A 20,347-nucleotide genomic window follows, 5' to 3' on the forward strand; every position below is an offset into this window, starting at 1 on the left:
TTCCCTGTCTTCCTCTGTTCCCTTCCCTTACTCTCTCTTCTCTTTCTCTTCTTTATTCTTGGAGCTTTTTGCCTACCATGGGTCCTCACAGAGCAGATAAGCTCCTCAGGGGGAGCCTCAGAGCAGAAAGGCTCACACATTCCTTCCTGAGACCTTTGAGAAAGGAATATGGATGAGCAGGACCAGGGGGTTGGTGCGAGCAGCCAGATGCTGGGCTCCAGTGCTAAGGGCTGGGGGCTGGGGGTGGGGGTGGGGGTGGGGGTGGGAGGGGAGAGGCGTGGGAGGTCAGAAAAGGCCTGCAGGGACAGGAGTCCTGACGCTGCACATCAATGCTGGCTTTTACTTCCTAGATGCCTGAGTTTTTGTCTCTAGAATTCTGGATTCGATTGAGGCAGAAAGGAAGAGTGAACAAAACCGAGCCAGGAGAAAAGGCAGCTGGAAAAACAGCTTTTTCCCCACTGTTTGTCTCCTGAGTCTACTTAATCTGGATGAGAATCTAGAGTTTACACTCCAGGCCTGGCATGTCCACTTACCAGGTGGCGGCTTAAGGCAACTGATAGGGCTTGATTGTCTTTTGTTAGGCAATGGGGTTCAGTGCACCAGAGAAGTAGGGGTTGGATAAAGTTAGGGTTCAGACCTGTGCTGGATGCTGGTGTTGCACAGCAATGCGTCTTTGCCACTGAGATAGTGGCCTGAAGGATCAGATGCCAGAGGCTTGCCTGTTGGACCTCCCAGTCTTGTTCGTGGGCAGTCCTGCTGCTTGCTCTGTGCACTTCAATGAAACTGGCCAGGAAGAGGACTTTGTAAGGGAGGGCCAGAGCCTGGGACCTGGGAAGACCCTTCCTCTTTCTCCACCTCACTTTTGAGGACAAGCTTCCTCTGAGAGGCAGAAAAAGAGTGGCTGTTTGCAAATTTGGCAAAACAGACCTGGCTTGCTTAGCAAAGCCAGATTCAGTTCCCTCAAGGAGTCCAGGAGGGGGGAATGCTTCCACCTTGGGGGGGGGGGCTCCCGCACTGCAGGGGGCCTTGATCAGATGATCAGCAAGGGGCAGCAATTCCTCTGAAGGGCAACAAGACTTTCAGGGCCCAGCAGCTCCGTTTGGAAGCAAAGGAACACACTGGCCTAGAAAGCCAGGGCCACGAGAAGCCTGCTGCTTGCAAGGAAGAGGGAAAGGATGAACCAAGGCCACAAAGAAACTAAAACCACTTTTGCTTTCTCTTCCTTTGTCCCCAGCCAGCTCAGGAAATCACTCTTGGTTTTGCTGACCCTGAGAGAGCTACATACCCATAGTTCCCTCCTCTTGCCTCAGGCCACCGTTTCTCTACCCTTATCCTTGTGTTTAAAACATTTTTATTAGTGTTTTTTCTTTGTCTTAAAATTTTATAAACAGCTGTTTATAAAAACACAACAAATACACAACACAAAACAAAACTTGGTAAAAATAACTCACTGTATAGTCCATATACTCAGACGGTGTGATATATTTATATAATAAAAGATGAAAATAGTCACTTTCCATAATAAAAATAAGTTCTATTTTTGTTTATTTTACAATATACTTAATATTCTCTCTTTTGCCTCTTGCTCTCCAGATTTCTCTCCTTCATTCTGAATCTCAAAGAGGTTCCATGTGGCTGTTCCCCAGCCCAATGAGCTGGGGTCCGAAAGGCGGAGGATGGTTGGGTGGCAGAGGGGGGCTCAGGAACACGCGCGGCAGCCACATTCCAAGTGTCTCTCCACCTCTTCCACGAATGAGGAGCCGTCCGTGCACTGGAAGACATATTTCCGCCGCTTGCTTCGAATCGGCTGGCAGCACTGGCTCCCGCAGCCCCCGCGGCATTCCATGATAGGCACCTTGGATGCCGTGGCACAAGAGGCGTAGTCTTTCTGGCGGCGGATGGCTTCACGGACTATCTCTCCCATACATGGATTCTCTGAAGACGGTAGAAAAGTAATGTTAGGTCTCTGGTGGTAATGGGGTCTGGCAAGTCCATAGATGGGTCCCTGGTCGGCTCTTAGGAGATTCCTGTGATCCCAACCTGCACCTACGTATTCACTAGTGTGGGGCCAAGGAACCGTGGGACCAGGAGGTATGGGTCCGGAACAAGAGTAGGGTTGAGGAGGTCATGTAGCTGTAGTCAGGTTAAAACTTTCCCCTTATAAGGTAAGGTCTAGCAGCGCCTGGAATTCCTCTGCATGCAAATGAGGCGTCACCGGGGGGGCCCCCCCTCCCGCTCCCCCCCCCAATCATGTACACTCACTGCTCCCTGCCCTCACGCCCACAAAGGTTTAAGTAGGCCTTGTCCCTCCCAATTAATCAGGCTACCTCGCTGAAGCCCCTCAAGAGTTTGTTTTCTCTAACTCAGCGGGTCTCCCTTGCTCCACCTAAACTCTCGGGATCCACCAGTCATGGGCATGTTGGGGCACACAAGTTCATCACCTGCTTACTTATCCATCCAACCACCTTTCCATCCTGCCTCCCTCTGTCCCACCCTCCCTCTCTCCCTCCTTCCTCACTTCCACACATTTGATGTGCTTTTGCTATGCCAGGCTCAATACAAGGCTTGAACCATGCCCGAGGCTATTCTGGTGGCAGGGGTGGGCTTAATCCTCCATCTTCCAAGGGACTGGCAAACTGGCAAATACCGGCTAAGTCATGTTACTGGGCACGTTTGGACTGATAGAACGTGCTTAAATACTAACATTGAAAACATCTAAATTCACTTAAGAATTTGGATTTCTGGCTTCTCTGAAACGAGGGTGTCTGCCAGAGCTGAGCCTGCTTCCCCACGTTGCCATGGTGGGCAGAGTGCTTAGAGCTTTGGATGGGGCAGAGAGTATCGGTTTGTCCCAGCCTGGCTTTACCACTCCCAGTAGCCTGTCTCTCTTGGTCTAGAGCAGTGGTTCTCAACCTGTGTGTCTCACTTCCTCTGGGGGTCAAATGACCTTTTCACAGGGGTTGCCTAAGACCATCAGAAAACATGGATATTTACATTATAATTCATAACTGTAGATAAATAAGTTATGAAGTGACAACAAAAAAATTCTATGGTTGGGGGCCACCATAACATGAGGAGCTATATTTAGGGTCACAGCATTAGGAAGGCTGAGAAGCACTGGTCTAGAGTCTGCACACTAGTTTTTATCAACACTGAAATGCATGTATTTGTAATGAGAAACTGGGGCAGAGGGAAGCTATTATAGGACATGTTTCTACAAGAGCACACGTGAGTAAGCTGATCTGGTCCAGGGTACTGAAGGCTCTCGGGGAAGTGACCACAGAGATGAAATCTAGAAAAGATGCTAAGGCAGTAAAGGCCCTTCTGGATGTTTCTGGAAGTTCTAGAAACAATGGGAGAGCAGTAAAGGGGACCTCTGTGTGCTGGAACGTTCACTTCTGACCCTGCTCTTTACCTCTAGCCTCTGCTCCCACCCCCCAGCCCTGCCAGGGCCTTTGGAGTAGGCTCGGTGGGCAGGGCAGGGCGGGGGGCGGGGGGGGGGCAGAAAAGCAGAACCTGAAGGCTCACGGTCATAGAAAAATCACTTGTTATCCCGTGCCTTAGTTTCCCTCCTGGACAATTACAGCCCTTGGTGTAACTCCTCACTGATTCATGGCCTCTCATGAGCAGCAGAGGCAACTGAGGAGAAAAAAATCATCAGAGCTTTGTAAAGGGTTTGTGTATTTTAGTAAGGTGCACAGACACCATATCCACCTGCAAACAATCCTTTAAAACAATGGTGCCTTAAAGGACTCAGAGTCAAGTGATAGAGAGAGAGAGAGAGAGAGTGTGTGTGTGTGTGTGTGCGTGCATGTGCAATGCAGAGGCACAGTGTGGCAACATTAACACCTGGGGTGACGGAAAGGTGAGGGTGCGTATCCCATATGACCCTGAGGCTGAGGCTCCTTCAGAGTTAAAACGCGAGCAGCTTTCGTCAATGGTGCTTCATTCAGATGTGACGTGTAAGAGTCTGTGAGTGACAGGATGCGTCTGTGTGGAAGGAAATCCTCCTAAGTGGTAGTGTGGAGCCAAGGACTTCTGCCACTGTGTTCATCAGGGGCGTGGACTCCTAGCTGTTTCTCCTGCCCCTATTTCCTTCTCTTCGGCTCACCCCTCACCTCTTTCACACACATTTCTTTGACTAGGAGAGAGAGGGTAATGATGGTTTGGCGAATGAGCCCGAGGCATGTTGTACTCATCAACTTTCTAAAGTAGTTTGGGAGGAGTTATACCAGGTTTTGTGCACAGAAAGCGGCAGTGAACTCCGAGGCCCTGGATTTAGATTCAAGACGTTCCCCTTCCCCCACCCCTACCTCTTTCCCCTTTATCTCCCCCCCTTTCCTCCTTTTCTCCCTCTCTTTTTGAGGTATGGTCTCATGCAACTTAGGCTGGTCTGTGGGCCAGCTTGAGTTTCTGGTCACCCTCCTCTTGGGTGTAGGACTTACAGGCCTGAGGTATCCTTTCGTTTAATGATAAATACATGTTATTTATGCAGATGCGTGTATGCACCATGTGTGTGCTTGCCTGTCACCAGCATCCCTGCAGCTATAGGTCGTTGTGAGTTTCCGGTGTCGGTGGGTTCTGGGAGCAAGACCCAGAACCTCTCGAAAAGCAGAAAGTGCTCTTCGCTGCAGAGCCATCACTCCAGTCCTGACGATGGAAGGCTTATTTTTATGTTTATGGGCATGGATGTTATGCCTGCCTATCACATATGTGTAATATCTACAGACACCAGAAGGGGGCGTTGGAATACCTGGACCTGGAATAACAGTTGTGAGCTGCCGTGTGGGTGCAGGGAATTGAACCTAGGTCCTTTGGAAGAGCAGGCTGTGCCCTTATCTTTTGAGCCATCGCTCCAGCTCCCAAAAGACTTATTACTAATTTAATTTCTTATAATGTGTCTCCTGCATTCTCTGATTTGAATCTTCTCATTGCCTTTCTTAGTCTACCTAAAGATCTGCCAGTTCTATGGATCTTTTAAAGAACCAGCTGCTGACCATGTTCAGCTTCCTGTCGGTCCCTGGTGGGCACAGTGTGCTGTGGGCTGAGGGCTAGCCTGCTGGGTCATGGCTCAAGTAGCTGGTGTGGTATCACGGCCATCAGATATGGCATCAGCTGCCCGGAGAGTGACATACTGCATGGCAGGCAGCTCTGGGTCACGGCAGGGGAAAGGTCAGAACATGGGCTCCTTTTCTGAAGCAGTGCAGCCATGTAAACTCCAGGCAGTTCCTCAGTGGGGCTCAGAGCCTGAGAGGATGCCAGGCTGTCCAACAGCAAAATATTGCAGGTGTCCAGCCCAGGCTTCTGTGGTGTGCCAAGAACCTACTGCCTACTGCTGCCCGTGAAGAGAAATCGCCTAGCCCCGAGTCAGTGCCAGTCAAGGAGACTGGGTAGCATGAAGGTGCTCTCTTCTCTCTGAATGTGGGTTCAGAGAGAAGGAGGTCTATAGTCCATAGCCACCCCCACCCTTGGCTGTACTTAAGTGCTCTCCATTAGACAGTATGGTAAACATGTACTTGGTATCTCTTGTCTGGTCGCTTTGCTTGTGCTGGGTACTCGGGGTAGCTTGTTTAGCCTGCAGGGACGTCACCCCAGAACCTTAATGCTGAGTCCTCTTCCACCACAATATTACTTAGTCTTTACAATAAACCAGTGCAGTTGTTTTAGGGGAGGACTTATGACCAAGAGAGAACTGACCTCAAGGACACACAGATTTTTGTTTTCAGGACGTGTTGTTTCTGACTTTTGGGAGTCCTAATTTGGGGCTACACAGAGATGGTGCAGCAGTTCCGGCTTCACAAGAGTGCTTACTGCTTGTCATGGTTTAAATATGCCCTGCCCAGGGAGTGACACTATTAGGAGGGGAGGCCTTGTTGGAGTAGGTACGTCACTGTGGGCATGAGCTATAAGACCCTCATCCTAGCTGCCTGAAGTCAGTCTTCTGCTAGCAGCCTTTAACAAGATGTATATCTCTCAGCTCCTCCTGCACCGTGCCTGCCTGGATGCTGTCATGTTCCTGCCTTGATGATAATGGACTGAACCTCTGAACCTGTAAGCCAGCCCCAATTAAATGTCCTTATAAGTGTTTCCTTGGTCATGGTGTCTGTTCACAGCCGTGAGATCCTAACTAAGACACTGCTCTTCTAGAAGACTCTAGAATGCAAGTTCAGTTCTGAGCACCCAGGCAGCACACAACCACCTCCAACTCCAGTTCTAGGCGATCTGGTGCCCTCTTCTGGCCACCATGGGCACTGCACTCTCACACATTTAGGCTTCCCAACACTTGGCAGATCCCCAGGTACCACATACTCTACGTAGCACATTTTCTACCGAGAAACCCTGAGAGCAGCATGGTAGTCAGCCAGTGTCCACAATGACCCCATTACCCCCATCTCCTGCTCCATCTTCTATGAAGTAGCTTCTCTTAGTGAATGCACGGTACCAATGTAACTGATACGTTGACTTGGAAATGGCAGTATAAATTACTTCCCTGCCTAGGTCATTCTTCGCCATCTGATGGTTTCCGCTGGGGAAGATCAGGTACTCTTTGACCCCCTGCTTCTCTCCTAGTCCCTCTGTCCCGTAAGGACAGCAGACTCACCTTGCTCACAGTGATGGCCACTGAAGCCAGGCTGGCATAGGCAATAGGGCTCCCCTCGATCTGAGATGTGACACTGCCCATGGTGGCACTTGAAGGCTGAGCAGGCACTGGCAGAGTCATTTTTCTGGTCACACAAAGCTCCTCCATAGCCCTCGGCACACTTGCACATGTAGGAGTCCCCAGTCGCCACACATGTCCCGTGGCTGCAGCTGTGGGCGGAGGGGAGGAGACCAGAGTCAGTGCTGCTAGAACCTTCTCTGTCCTTCCAGCCAGGGGACCCAGAGCTGTGAGACCTTGCATCGGGGACTGCCTTCCTTCAGCCCAGCATCTAAGTGTCTCATTTCATGTAAACCCCATGTTAGTGGCCGCGTAGCTGGATGCCACTGTGCCCTAGCAAATGTCCACTGCCAGCTCTGTCCATGACAGATGCCACTCTGCTGCTCCTACAGTGACATGAGAGTCCTCAGTGCCAGTTCACAGCCCAACAGACTTTAAGCTTCTGTTAACATTACAAATAATTGTGTGTGTGCGCGCGTGTGTGTGTGTGTGTGTGTGTGTGTGTGTGTTTAAAAAACAGGGTTTCACTGTATAGCTTTGGCTGGTTTGAAATTCACTTTGTAGAGCAAGCTGAACTTGAACTCACAAAGATCTGCCTGTTTCTGCCTCCCAAGTGCTGGGATTAAGGGTAGGCATCACCGCATCTGGCAAAAAAAAATATATATATATATTTTTCGAGACAGGGTTTCTCTGTGTAGCCCTGGCTGTCCTGGAACTCACTTTGTAGACCGTGCTGGACTCGAACTCAGAAATCTGCCTGTCTCTGCCTCCCAATTGCTGGGATTAAAGGCATGCGCCACCACTGCCCGGCAGCAAAAATAATTTTTAAATATTGCATTTTATTAGTGTGTGTGTGGGCACACACTTGTTATAGTAGGCTCTCTCCTCCTACTATGTGGGCCCTGAGGGATTGAACTCAGGTTCTGAGGCTTAGCAGCAAGCTCCTCTACCCACTGAGCCATCTTGCTGGTCTTTGTAAACATTTTAACCCTCCCTCAATTTAAATAGCAAACACTATTGCTACTGTTACTACTGCTACAACAGGTTGAGCAACCCTCATCCAGAAAGCCCCCAGGTCCACACATTTTATACACCAGCATGGGTTCCAGTGAAAAATCCTACCCCTGACTTCATTGATGAGCTGCTGATAAAACACGGACACCCTGAACAGATCATAGGGAATTATCATCAGGCCGTGTGTGTGTGTGTGCGCGCGCGCGCGTGCACACTGTCTATAAAATATGAATGATCTTTATGTGTATGCTTCATTCTCATCCCCGCAGTATCTCAGAGGAACAGATATATACTCTAAACTGTGGAAAGAAACCATAGATGTGAAGCATCTTTAGGGTAGGGCATGTCAGACAAGGGACATGCAACCCGTTCTCAGCACAGGTGGCACATGCGGTGTGCCAGGCACTGTGGTAAGCACATTAGACCTTGTACCACTCCACTCCAAGACAGCCCCTCCCATGAACTAGCCTTCAGTCCATCTCCCAGAGCGAAGTCCACCTTTTGTAATACAAAAAATATTTAGAATTACTGCATGTATATGATGGCTTTGCCTGCACATATCTATGTGTACCATGTGCCTGGTGCCTGTGGACACCATAAGAAGGTATTGGATCCTCTGGAACTGGAGTTAGAGGCAGTTGTGAGTGACCACAAGGGTGCTGGGGACTGTAAGAGCAACAAGTGCTCTTAACCGCTGAGACATCTCTTTCTTCTTTTCTTCAAAAAACTGAAAAGATTCATGTGTTTTTATGTATGTGGGTATTTTGAGTGCATGCATATATGCATACCATGTGTGTGCCCAGTGCCCACAGAGGCTGGAAAACAGTGTTGGATCCCCTGGAACTGGAGTTACAGATGGTTGGATGCTGTCATGGGGTGCTTTTGGAAGACCAGTGCTCTTAACCACTGAGCCGTCTCTCTAGCCCCATCTCTTTCTTTTAAAAATATTACTTTTATTTATTTATCTGTCTATTTCTGTGTGTGCACATGCAATAGCACAGTTGTAGAGGTCAACTTGTGGGAGCTGGTTCTTGCCTTCTATTGTGCGGGTCCTAGGAATTGAACTCAGGTCATTGGTCTGGGAGGCAAAAGCCTTTACCTGCTAAACCGTCTCTCCAGGCCACAAAGCCCCAATTTTCAGTCATGATATATCTCTGAGCCTACTGGGATGACATTCAAGTCAAGATTCATGTTAATTCCAGGGCCAGGCACATACATCAAGATTAACAGGAAGTTTAGGCCTCTACAGCGTTCTTTTCTTCCTGACCAAGACCGTCATTTCCCGACTCGTTCAGCCAGCCACATGACCAGTCTCGAGTCTGGTATTACTTTTGGCCGAATGCAATTTCTAGGCATACTGGGACTCTTGTATTTAGTACAAGGCCCTGCACACAGTAGGCCCTCAATAAACATTTGTTGATTGAGTAATGGATGATTGAACCATTAAACGTGATTCCTACGTGCACTGTTATGCGGACTTAGTCCACTGTAGCGTTCACAGGAGCTGGAATTTCTGTCTTCTGTTTTTGTTGTGCTGTGTTTGGGGTTCTATTTCCCTTAAGACAGCTTTTTCTAATCACAGTACAGAGTCTGGCAGTGGCTTTCACAGGGCCTAAGGGCTACCTGGTGGTGACAGATATTTTGAGAAAGCTCTCCTCACACCAAGCCAGCCATGCTGCTTGGATGTAGGAGCCCTGTGTCTTGGCATTGTAAGCAGTTGTGCTATCCATAGTAGGACCACAACTCCCAGCACCCATCAGTGTCCATTCCTTACATGCAGGCAGGGCAACTTGTGCTCAGGACTCACCTGTGACCAAGGCAGGGGTCCCGAGCTTCCTGATCACATAGTGGACCGGTCCATCCCGGGTGGCACTCACACACTACGCTGTCCTTCTCCACGGAGCGACACAGGCCGTGACGACACACAGTGCAGGACTTGCAGCCAGGAGAGACCCCCAGGGACTGTGGGGGGAGGGCCTTGAAATCCTGCAACTCATTGTTGATGCGCACCTCGTGGATGCAGCCGTGGAAGCCGCCCAGCGGCCTGTCCGCACCCTGGCGTAAGGCTGAAAGGCCCGTAGAGGTGGGGATGCCTGCGGGAGCAGGAGGGAGAGAGCCAGGATGGCATGAGGACACTGCCTCATCCAGAGGGAGAGCACACACAGTGCCTGACTACAGTCACCACACAGAGCTCAGAGTTAGCAGGCCAAAGCCTTGGCCTTATCCTCACAGGGCTGTGTATGTGTCCTTGCTTCGGAACTGTTAAAATGCAACTTATCACCAGTTTCTAAATTCAGAAAGAAAAAAAAAAATATCTGCCAGAGTCTGTATTTTGAGCTTTCAAAGGAGAAGGGAGAAGATCTGTCACCTTCTGCCACACAGTCCCCCTGGCTTAACTGAGGCCCTCCCCTTAGGCGTGGTGTGGGTGGAGGACACTAGATCACCCTGCTATGCCTGTCCCCACCAGGCTGAGGCGCTCCTTGCCCCAGTTCCTGTTCGAAAGCCCACATCAAAGGAGCTGCAGTTTGGAGAGGAGATAAGGTTAGGGAAGCAGCTTGTTGCTTCTGTGAAGCTTTGGGGTTCAAGGTTTCCAGACCATTTTATCGCCCTTTGTGCACCCTGGCATCTTCCTCGGGGCCGTTTGCAGACTCTGTGTGCTCTCTCTCCTTTTACTGTTGGGCAGATAGCTTAACTGCGTGTGTGTGTGTGTGTGTGTGTGTGTGTGCGCGTGTGTGTGCGTGCGTGTGAGTGCGTGCGTGTGAGTGTGTGTGTGCATGTGAGTGTGTGTGCGTGCATGTGCGTGTGTGTGAGTGTGTGTGTGTGAGTGTGTGTGTGTGTGCATGTGAGTGTGTGTGCGTGCATGTGCGTGTGTGTGAGTGTGTGTGTGTGAGTGTGTGTGTGTGTGCATGTGAGTGTGTGTGCGTGCATGTGCGTGTGTGTGCATGTGCGTGCGTGTGAGTGCGTGCGTGTGAGTGTGTGTGTGTGCGTGTGCATGTGAGTGTGTGTGCGTGCATGTGCGTGTGTGTGAGTGCGTGCGTGTGAGTGTGTGTGTGTGCATGTGAGTGTGTGTGTGCATGTGAGTGTGTGTGTGCATGTGAGTGTGTGTGCGCGTGTGTGTGCGTGCGTGTGAGTGCGTGCGTGTGAGTGTGTGTGTGTGTGCATGTGAGTGTGTGTGCGCGTGTGTGTGCGTGCGTGTGAGTGCGTGCGTGTGAGTGTGTGTGTGTGTGTGTGTGCATGTGAGTGTGTGTGTGCGTGCATGTGCGTGTGTGTGCATGTGCGTGCGTTTAGCATACATACAGCCCTGGGTTCAATCCCCAGCAAGTGCATAAACTGAGCATGGGAGCTACATGCCTGTAATCCCAGCCTTAGTAGATAGAGGCGGGAGAATGAAAAGTTCACCATTATCCCTGGCTATAGATGAAGGTTGAGGCCAGCCTGTGCTATAGGAGACCCTGTCTCAAAAACAAACAAACAAACCAAAACCCCAGCTTTCCTCTCTGTCCTTTCTTCCCTGCCAGTTCCTCTGCAGGCCCCATGTTGCCTGGAAAAAGTGCCCAGTTTCCCCCCCCCCCCCCCGCCCCGCCCCAGGGTGAACAGGTACAGGGAGGGGAACAAGCCTCTTCCTTACGGAGCAGCTATGTCCTAAGATGAGTCTGGGCCAGGAACACTTTGTGTCCCCTGCATCTGGACGGACTGTCCAAAGTGCAAGTCCCTGGGTCCATGCCAGCCCTTGGCTGGGGACACCTGGGCTGAGGTCTGAGAAATCTGCATTGAACAAACTGCTTTGGTGGCTTTGTGTGAATGTGTCTCTGGGGGAGAGAATCCTGGCCACTGTTTGTCCCCATTAGGGAAGTGCTCTCCCACCGAGTCCCGATCAGACCCTCCCCCCCACCCCGCCCCCAAGCTGGTTTTTCTTTTTTGCATATAATTCAAGACCCATCAGCCTCGGGCTTCATTTCAGGGCTAGGCAGGCAGCTTGTATGGTTTCTTGTTTTACCCTTTGTACAGCCTTGACCTCCGTGTGGTGCTTCTTGCCATGTCTAAGAGGTAGAGCAGAGGGGCATTGCCCCAATACTTGCAAAACACCCTTCTATCTTCTTCTTACCTCTCTTCACCTCCACCCACCTGCTAGTCCCACAGAACTCCACCCTTTTCCCTTTATGAGCAGCTATCCATAGTCTGTTCCCCATTTCAGCAACTAGTTTTGTCGTCACTTCCTCCAGGAAGTCTTCCCTGATTGACGTTGGCAGTAGGAGTCAAAAAGACATTAGGGAGACCCCAGCATCAGCCAGGCCTGGGTATCAGTGCAGCCACAGAAAGCCAGAAAGGTGAAGGGGGTGAGGCCAGGGAGTGACAGGGAAGCGTTACCTCCAAGGTAGAGGGGGCTGTTGCTGCCCACTGCTGGTTGCTTCTGCAGCTTCCCCAGGCTCTTGGGAGCTCCTTTGTCTACCACCAGGTTCAGGGTCTGGTTTAGCATCACTAGCTCCACACTGTGAAACTGGCCGTCATTCACCGTCTCCACACTGGACAGGAGAGAAAGGAAGAGAGCCAGAGGTCAAGAGCGCTCCGTGGCCAGGCACCGGGTTGAAGTTGGATTTACACGGCTCGCAGGACTGCTTTACGTTCATTTGGAAACCACCGTGAGTTACAGAAGTTGCAAAAATGAAAACAGAAAATATGCCGAATTACCCACGCTCCTCTTCAATTACTTCTATTTGGCTTTCAGCTCCAGTTTTTATGAGTGATGTAAGGAAAGGTATGCATGTCGTGACCCTTGACCTCTGCAAGGATAAGGTTTGCATGTCATGACCCTTGACCTCTGCAAGGATAAGGTATGCATGTCATGACCCTTGACCTCTGCAAGGATAAGGTTTGCACGTCATGACCCTTGACCTCTGCAAGGATAAGGTATGCATGTCATGACCCTTGACCTCCACAAGGATAAGGTATGCATGTCATGACCCTTGACCTCCACAAGGATAAGGTATGCATGTCATGACCCTTGACCTCCGCAAGGATAAGTTATGCATGTCATGACCCTTGACCTCTGCAAGGATAAGGTTTGCATGTCATGACCCTTGACCTCCGCAAGGATAAGATTTGCATGTCATGACCCTTGACCTCTGCAAGGCTAAGGTATGCATGTCAGCGGCCGCTGCTCAGCTCTTGCCCCGGTTTTTTCAGAGTAGGCAAGCTATCCTTAGCTCACCATCTCAGGCTGGCTCCGCCCGCACACCACCTGGACACCTGCTCTCAGAAGATGCTGCCCCTTCAAATACCCCACTTCCTCCGTCAATCTCGCTGAAGTAACTCTTCAGCCTTGCCCAAAGAAACATCTGGGAGAAAACGTTCCAGTATGATGGGATTTCCCCCCCTCAGCATGTATGAAATGCACATACTCTCCGTTAAGATTTCAGCAATTTGTCCTTGTTCCTGAATCCGTTATATAACCACCACTTCTGAGCAGGCCGCATCTAAAGAAAGAGGGTCTCGTATGCCAAGCGAGTTTTATCCCTATTCCAGAACTCCAGAGTTGGCAGCTTAGGGAGACAGGGCTGTTTACTCTCCTTCCCCAGCTCATCCGTGACAGGGCAGGACTTACCTGGGCTGTGTACAGTGCCAACACACTCACTTCTATTATTTGATAATTCTACAAGTAGGTGCCAGATAACCACTTTACAGATAAAAACACTGAGGCCCAGAGAGAGATTATGTGATTTGTCTGAGGGCATCCTGCTTATACATGTTAGAGATAGGATTTACAGGCAAGACTTTTGGTTCCAAAATTCTGTTTCCCCCAGAACACTTTCAGTGGCAGGGCCTGGGAGGGAACTGTGGTGGGTTACAGGATTTTGGGGGCATGAAGAAAGGGGCTCACTGGGGAGTCTGTAGATCTGTCTCATTGGTGGACAGGAGAGCCTCTCTCGTCTTGAAGTCTCCTTGGGATTCTCACTGATTTTACAGGCAGCAGGGGGAGTTTCCATGGCTGTGGCACCTCAGAGGAGCCGAGGGAAATGGTAGGTACTATACAGGTGGAACAGAGATGGAGGCCGCTCCCCATCCTCTCACTGATGGGCAGAACAATAGCCAATCACAGAACTCCCCTATCTCAGAGTCCTCCCTCCACATGGGGGAGAGTAACGTGCCAGAATTACTGGGTGATCAAATTATTCGGGGAGTGTGATATTGGTGATATTTGTGCTATTTATGAGGAGCTAAGTGCTAGTTTTGAAAGCACCAAGTTAGATCCCTAGAACCCCCAGAAAAAGCCAGGGGCAGCACTGTCCATCAGCAATCCTAGCCTGGCAGTCAGTTTCAAGCTAGTGAGAGATGGTGCCTCCAAAGATGGACGGCCCCAGAGGAACCATACCTGAGGTTCTCCTCTGGCCTCCATGTGCACGTACACACACACAGAGAACATTGACAATAAGAACCCGCCACAGCCCGCACCCTGGTGATCTTTTACTGTAGCTCTGATCCTGGGATCCACACAAGTCCTCCAAAAAACCCGTAGCCATTTGTCCACTCTTTCATCCATCCTCCCCACCCTCCCTTCTTCTTTTCCCCTTTGCTCCTCATGGACCTGTCCACTCTTGCTCCTTCCTCTCCAGCCACTTGTCCTGTCTATTATCCGTCTACCCATGCTTCTGCTGAGGGCTGAGTCATATGGTCTTAGGTGCTGGGGACTAGAAACAAATCACGAAGCCCACACATCTCCTCCAAATCAAACGACCAACTTTTGAGCATCAAGTCTAGCCAAGCAGCAGGAAAATGAGAGCAAGGCAGGAACTGAGAGACACTGGGGTGTCTGGTTCAGGGATGGAGGCAGGAGCTGAGAGACACTGGGGTGTCTGGTTCAGGGGTGGAGGCAGGAGCTGAGAGACACTGGGGTGTCTGGTTCAGGGGTGGAGGCAGGAGCTGAGAGACACTGGGGTGTCTGGTTCAGGGGTGGAGGCAGGAGCTGAGAGACACTGGGGTGTCTGGTTCAGGGGTGGAGGCAGGAGCTGAGAGACACTGGGGTGTCTGGTTCAGGGATGGGGAGCTGAGCAGCCAACAAGCTGCGTGGATGGGTCAGAAGCATCTCTACTGCACTGAGTGAGTCATGAATGAGGGCAGGCAGATGCTGCCCTCTTGCAGGCAAGTTGATTAGTATCAGGGCCAAGCCCTCCCTTAGTTTTCTAACCATGTGCAAAACTATGTAGCTGTGTCCCTGACCACCCCACAGCTGCTGCTATCCTGGTAATTGAGCTCCTGGGACCTATAACTGAAAGGAGGGATGGGCTATTTGGGAACTCAGTTTCAAAGGTCGCATTCTAGAGCTGTTTTAGGCCAGTCTTTGAAAGAGTCCTGTTTACTTCTTGGTGACCAGGAAGCAAGAAAGAAGTGGCTGGATCCCAAGGTGCCAATGTTCCCCGGAGGTCCCCCCCAACCCCAGTGACCTCACTTCCTCTTCCAATGTGCCACTTCCTAATAGCACCACAGACTGGAGGCCAGGCCTCATGCTTGGGTGAGCATTAGGCAGTCTCTCTATCAGAGGCAGCTATGAAGCCAGAGTTCCGCTGTGGTCTTCTCTTTCTTTCCTTCCAGAACCAAGTAAGGGTCAAGGTAGTTAGGGTAGCTATTTTCCCGTTTTGGATATACTCTGGCACAGCAAGCAGCACGGTTAACTCCTTCCTGGCTGTTAAGGCCATTCCCTTGTTCCTTCCTGAGCTCTGTAGGGCCATCCGAGGCGTCGGTGTATGGTTGAGGACTACCAGGCTGGAGACAGTGCTTACAGCGGCTATCAAGGTAACAAGGGCTGCAGTTACAATTCTCTGCCCCAGGAGTGTTGGGCTCCCCTGGCTCCAAGGACAGCTTTGTCTGCCTGTCCTACCTGCCCTTAAAAAAGGTGTAAGGGCCAGAGAGATGGCTTGGAGGGCAAAGAGCTGTGTTACATTCAAAACCTGAGGTTGATCCTAGAATCCTCGTAAAGCCAGACACAGTAGTGTGTATCTACAGTCTCAAGGTTTCAGGGAGATGGAGGGTGGAGACAGGAGAGCCCTCAGGTCAGCCAGCCTGGCATATACAGGAATAAACAAGACAGCCAGTATCAAAGTGGTCGGGAAGACTGAAACACGGGGTCGTTCCCTGGCCTCCACAAGCATGTCCTGGAGTGCACATGCCTGCCCTCACAATCACAGACACCAAACAGAGATTTCTGTCAAAGTTGTAAACAAAGGTCTTCCAAATCAAAATATCAGTGGGAAAACGGCAATACTGCTAACAACAATAACAACAACAACAACAACAACAACAACAACGATGGTAAAAACAAAAGCCAAGCCCAACCCTTCTGTTTGCTCTAAGAGAAATGACCATGCTGCATTGCCAAGCTCAGGTGATCAGTGATCGGCTCCTAGAGAGATCGTTAGGGATGTCAGGGGAGACGAGGGGCCTGAGGGTCTTTGATTGTCCACTGGGCCCAGACAGTAGCCGTGGCCACAGTGCTGTAGCTGAGGCTGGAGGGCTCCTGCATAGGGCTGCTATGGCCACAGGCATTGCCAGAGGGGCCCACAGTTCTCTCCAGTGTTTGTGTGCACGTGAGCCCCTGCACATGGACATGTGCACCAGTTGCATGCCTGGTGCCTCCTGGAGCCAGAAGAGGATGTTGGGTCCTAGAACTACAGTTACAGTGAGCTGGATGCTATGGCTTCTAGGAACCGAAAGCGTCTTCTATGAGAGCAGTGGCAGTGGGTGGGTCATGCAGTAAGGGCGGGAACTGAAGACCTTCATTTAACCCTAACAAGCCCAAAAGCAGGAGCCACATCTTTCCTCGTTTGGAAACAAGAGACTCACTGCCTAGGGAATTAGAGTACCTCACGAAGAGTCAGGACATAAACTCATGTCTCCCAGCTATGGGAGGGACTGCAGGCCACTGTACAAGAAAGATTATCAGGTGGTCATTTCCCCCCAATGCCAAGAGTGGCCAATAGGTGGCGACAGAGGCCTGCAGGAACAAAGAGTTTCCGTGATTTCTTTAGGCGAGCAGCCTGGGCCTAGGGACCCTACCCTGACAACTGACTCCTGCACCCTAGTACCACAGCCTGCAGCCACACAATGGGAGGGTGGGTTTAATGGAAACCTATCCTGTGTCTAAGGCTCTTCCCATTCTGGCATTCCTCTGAGCAAACAGGCTTCCCAACCCTCAAACAGAGTGGTGAGGTTTTGCTATTCCATTTTTGAGGATCAGATGGGACCAAGACCTTGGCAGTGATGGTGGCAACTCAAACTGCCAGGGTATGCGCCCTGACAGAGCTGACTCATGCATGGAGTTCTAAACCTTAAAACCTTAAAAAAGCTAAGATACGGCCCCCCATACACTGAATTTCCAGTTTTTCTGCATAGTCTATAGCGCCTATCTCACAACTCCACCCACTGAGGTTCTGGTTAGATGCCCTTCCTGAAGGCCCCTGGCCCTGTGGGTTGAGGAGTCCCATGGTAAGTGTCCATACTGAAGGCCTGGCCTTTCCTGGGGCAGCAGAGACCCAGCTGGGCTTGAAGTGTCTGCCCTGTGGCCTACAGCAGCATCTTGACATTCTCCCTCACTTCTTATGACTACTGGGGGTCCTGAGCAGCATCGAGGATGGGCCGAGGGAGGCCCTGGAACTCAGTTGCTCTAGAAGGATGAAGCCTGCAGGGGCCCTGGCAGCTCACTCTTTCAAGGGGCTAGCTCATGGGTCTCAGGGGACAGAAATCTGTAGGCTGCCAACTCTCCCGATGGGTCAGCTTTGATTTGGCGGCTTGGCTTTCATTTGAGACTGACACGGCCTTCTAGGTGGCAAGAAGTCACCGCAGTGACTCTGAGGAACAGCCTTTTGTCCTTTCAGCTGCTGTCAGCTCTGAGTAGCATGGCATTCACAGAGGGCATCTCCCGTCCTGCCCTGTGGAAACGCCCTCCCTTAGCTTCCAAATAGGGCTATTTACTCCTTGATCACAAGTGTCCCCACAGCAGGCTGGAGAGTCTCCAGGGAGGCCTGTGTAGCCACTGTCTGTGAACATGTGTGCCTTCTGTGTGGGGGATGCTTAATCTCATGTCCCCCACACTTAGATGTTTACCAAGTAAGTCAGCAAGTGAGAGATGACACTACAAGTTGAACATCCCTCTATCTAAAAAATCAAAATGCAAAAGACTCCAAAAAAAAAAGAGTACTAATATGATGTCACAAGTAGAAAATTCCACACATGACCTCATGTGATGGGTTGCAATAAAAACACTGTATTATTAAAAAAATATTGTATATACTTGCCAGGTGGTGGTGGCACACACCTTTTGTCCCAGCACTTGGAGGCAGAGGTGGGTGGATCTCCAAGTTTGAGGTCAGCTTGGTCACAGTGTGTGTAGTGTGCTGATCTGATGCTGTTTGTATTCTCATGCTAAATTCTGGCTCTCAAGATGTGGTTGCCCCCATGAGCAGATCGTCACGTATACACCGACTGAGGCTATGGGAACCTTGCTTTCCAATTTAACTGGTCAATAAAAGGCCAGAGTCTGTGACTGGGCAGTAGAGGGAGAGTGGTGGGACTTGAGGATCGAGTGAGGAGGTAGCAGGGAGAGGGAGAGGAGGAGAGAGAAGATTGAAGTGGAGGAGATGGACCATGAACACGTGGCCAGGAGAAACAGCAAGGAACAAGGGACTTTATAGCTGGGGAATGAGTTAGAACAGCTCCAAGCTTGCCCAGTCTAGGCTTGAAAGTAAACTATCTGGATGGTGTATCTTTTATACAGGCAAGCTAGAATTATAAATTCGGTTTACAGAGTGAGTTCAAGGATAGCCAGGGTTACACTGAGAAACCCTATCTCAAAAAACTAAACACACACACACACACACACACACACACACACACACACACACTAAAATTGCTGTTAGATGATGTGGATATAAACATACATGAGCTGTCCTATAAAATCACTCTTCATGCAGGATTTCTGGAGCCTGGGGCCCCTTATGGTCATGGGCTGAAGGGTAGTTCTGCCACCAGCGTTGACATGCGAATCCAAGTCATCTGCCTGGAGGCCCATCACTTGCTTCTTTCCAAGGGCATGCCACCTTCCTAGTGGACACAATGCATTCATACAGCTCCCTGGTGGCAGCCTCAGGAGGTAGCAATGGTTTCCTGGTCCCTAACTCAGCACAGTGTTTCCAGTAGACTCCTCTCTCTGCACCAAGCTCAGCTGCTTCTGGAAGCCCACCCCTCTTCCCTCCATTCTTTAGATCCACATCATGGCTCATTTGTCAAGCACTGTTCCACACCCAACAGCACCCTAGGAAATGCCCATTAATGCCATAGGTAGGAGGCCGGGAGGGAGGGGAAGAAACTCCTTTAACTGGCAAAGTAACACAAGTGCGGACAGTTTATCAGGCTACTTTCTGTCCTTCCCACTTGGTCTAAGGTCACCAATTTCAGAAACAAAGACGTTAGGAGACCCCGTGTCTGCTCTGTCTTACTCTCCAAGGCTGGCCTTGTCTCTCCCCATCTTCCACTGTGAGCCTTCGGCTCTGGTTGGTACTCTTGTCTTTGCTACAGTCCTGACACAGCCGCCTACTTGTTCTCTCTGTGCATGCAAGTGTCTCCCTTCAAGATCCAACTCTCACACATAAAGCCCTGCTTCTGAAATGTATGCACCAAGCTGGATTTGGTGGCAGATGCCTTTAATCCCAGTACTCCAGAGGCAGAGAGGCAGAGAGGCAGAGAGGCAGAGAGGCAGAGAGGCAGAGAGGCAGAGAGGCAGAGAGGCAGAGAGGCAGAGAGGCAGAGAGGCAGAGAGGCAGAGAGGCAGAGGAGGCAGAGGATAGATCTCTGGGTGTTCAAGGCTAGCCTGGTCTACATAGTGAGTTTCAGGCCAGCTGGGGCTACACAGGAAGGTCTTTTCTTTTCTTTCCTCTTCTTCTCATGCATGAGAGTCACCCGAAGGATTCCTTCAACACAGATTTGTTGTCCGCTCCCTGGTAGCTTCAGATTCATTTCTTCTGGGATAAGGACTGAAAAAATGTGTATTTCTGTATTTTTACCACATTACTAGGTGTCGTCACCTCAGGGACTACACTCTGCTCTCAGAATCACTGATTCCTTCTTCCCTTGCTTCCATCTCCCATCCTACCATGTGTGGGCATGTGTGTGTGTGTGTGTGTGTGTGTGTGTGTGTGTGTGTGTGATATGAAGACTGGATTCAGGGGCTGCATGCAAGTTAGATAAACATCCTTCTACTGAGCTATATCCTCCAGCTCAGACTGCTGTTGGGTTATTTAGCTTTTATGAAGCAGGGTAGCCCTTGATGTTCTGGAACTCACTATGTAGACCAGGCTGGCCCCAAACTCACAGAGATCCTCACACATTTCTTAGCCTGTGGAGCACTGGAACTAAAGGCCTTCACTACTGTCACCAGCTCATACCACTGGCTTTAACCAAGGCTTTTCAAACTGGATTTGCTAGAGGAGACACAGAGGCCTGGGCCTGAGCAGGGCAATTCTACCTTATTGTAGATGAGGACAGGCTAAATGCTGAAAACTTGTGAGCACCATGGGGTTTCTGACGCTGGAAGGTTATCTCAGATAAGGGATGCTCACTGCGTCCTTTACTAAACAGCAGGAAACATTTAGAATGAGTGAGCCTGTCTGTGTGAGGTGGCACTCAGGT

General features: G+C 50.4%; 1 protein-coding gene across 4 annotated transcripts in view; it reads right to left on the reverse strand.

Annotated features, from left to right (window-relative positions):
- Window positions 1–271: 271 nt before the first annotated feature.
- Window positions 272–20,347, reverse strand: part of Slit3 (slit guidance ligand 3) — a 587,543-nt gene continuing 567,467 nt past the window's right edge. For all 4 annotated transcript variants that reach the window (XM_021178434.3, XM_029484039.2, XM_085829030.1 and 1 more), the window contains 4 exons: window positions 12,041–12,195; window positions 9,480–9,765; window positions 6,602–6,810; window positions 272–1,935 (listed from right to left, as the gene is read on the reverse strand). In XM_021178434.3, coding sequence (XP_021034093.1) covers window positions 1,700–1,935; window positions 6,602–6,810; window positions 9,480–9,765; window positions 12,041–12,195 — 886 coding nt within the window. In that variant the 3' untranslated portion in view covers window positions 272–1,699. The remainder of the gene's footprint in view (window positions 1,936–6,601; window positions 6,811–9,479; window positions 9,766–12,040; window positions 12,196–20,347) is intronic.

Source organism: Mus caroli, unplaced genomic scaffold (genome assembly GCF_978045245.1).
Source record: "Mus caroli unplaced genomic scaffold, Mus_caroli_1 scaffold_13, whole genome shotgun sequence".
Classification (NCBI taxonomy): Eukaryota; Metazoa; Chordata; class Mammalia; order Rodentia; family Muridae; genus Mus; species Mus caroli.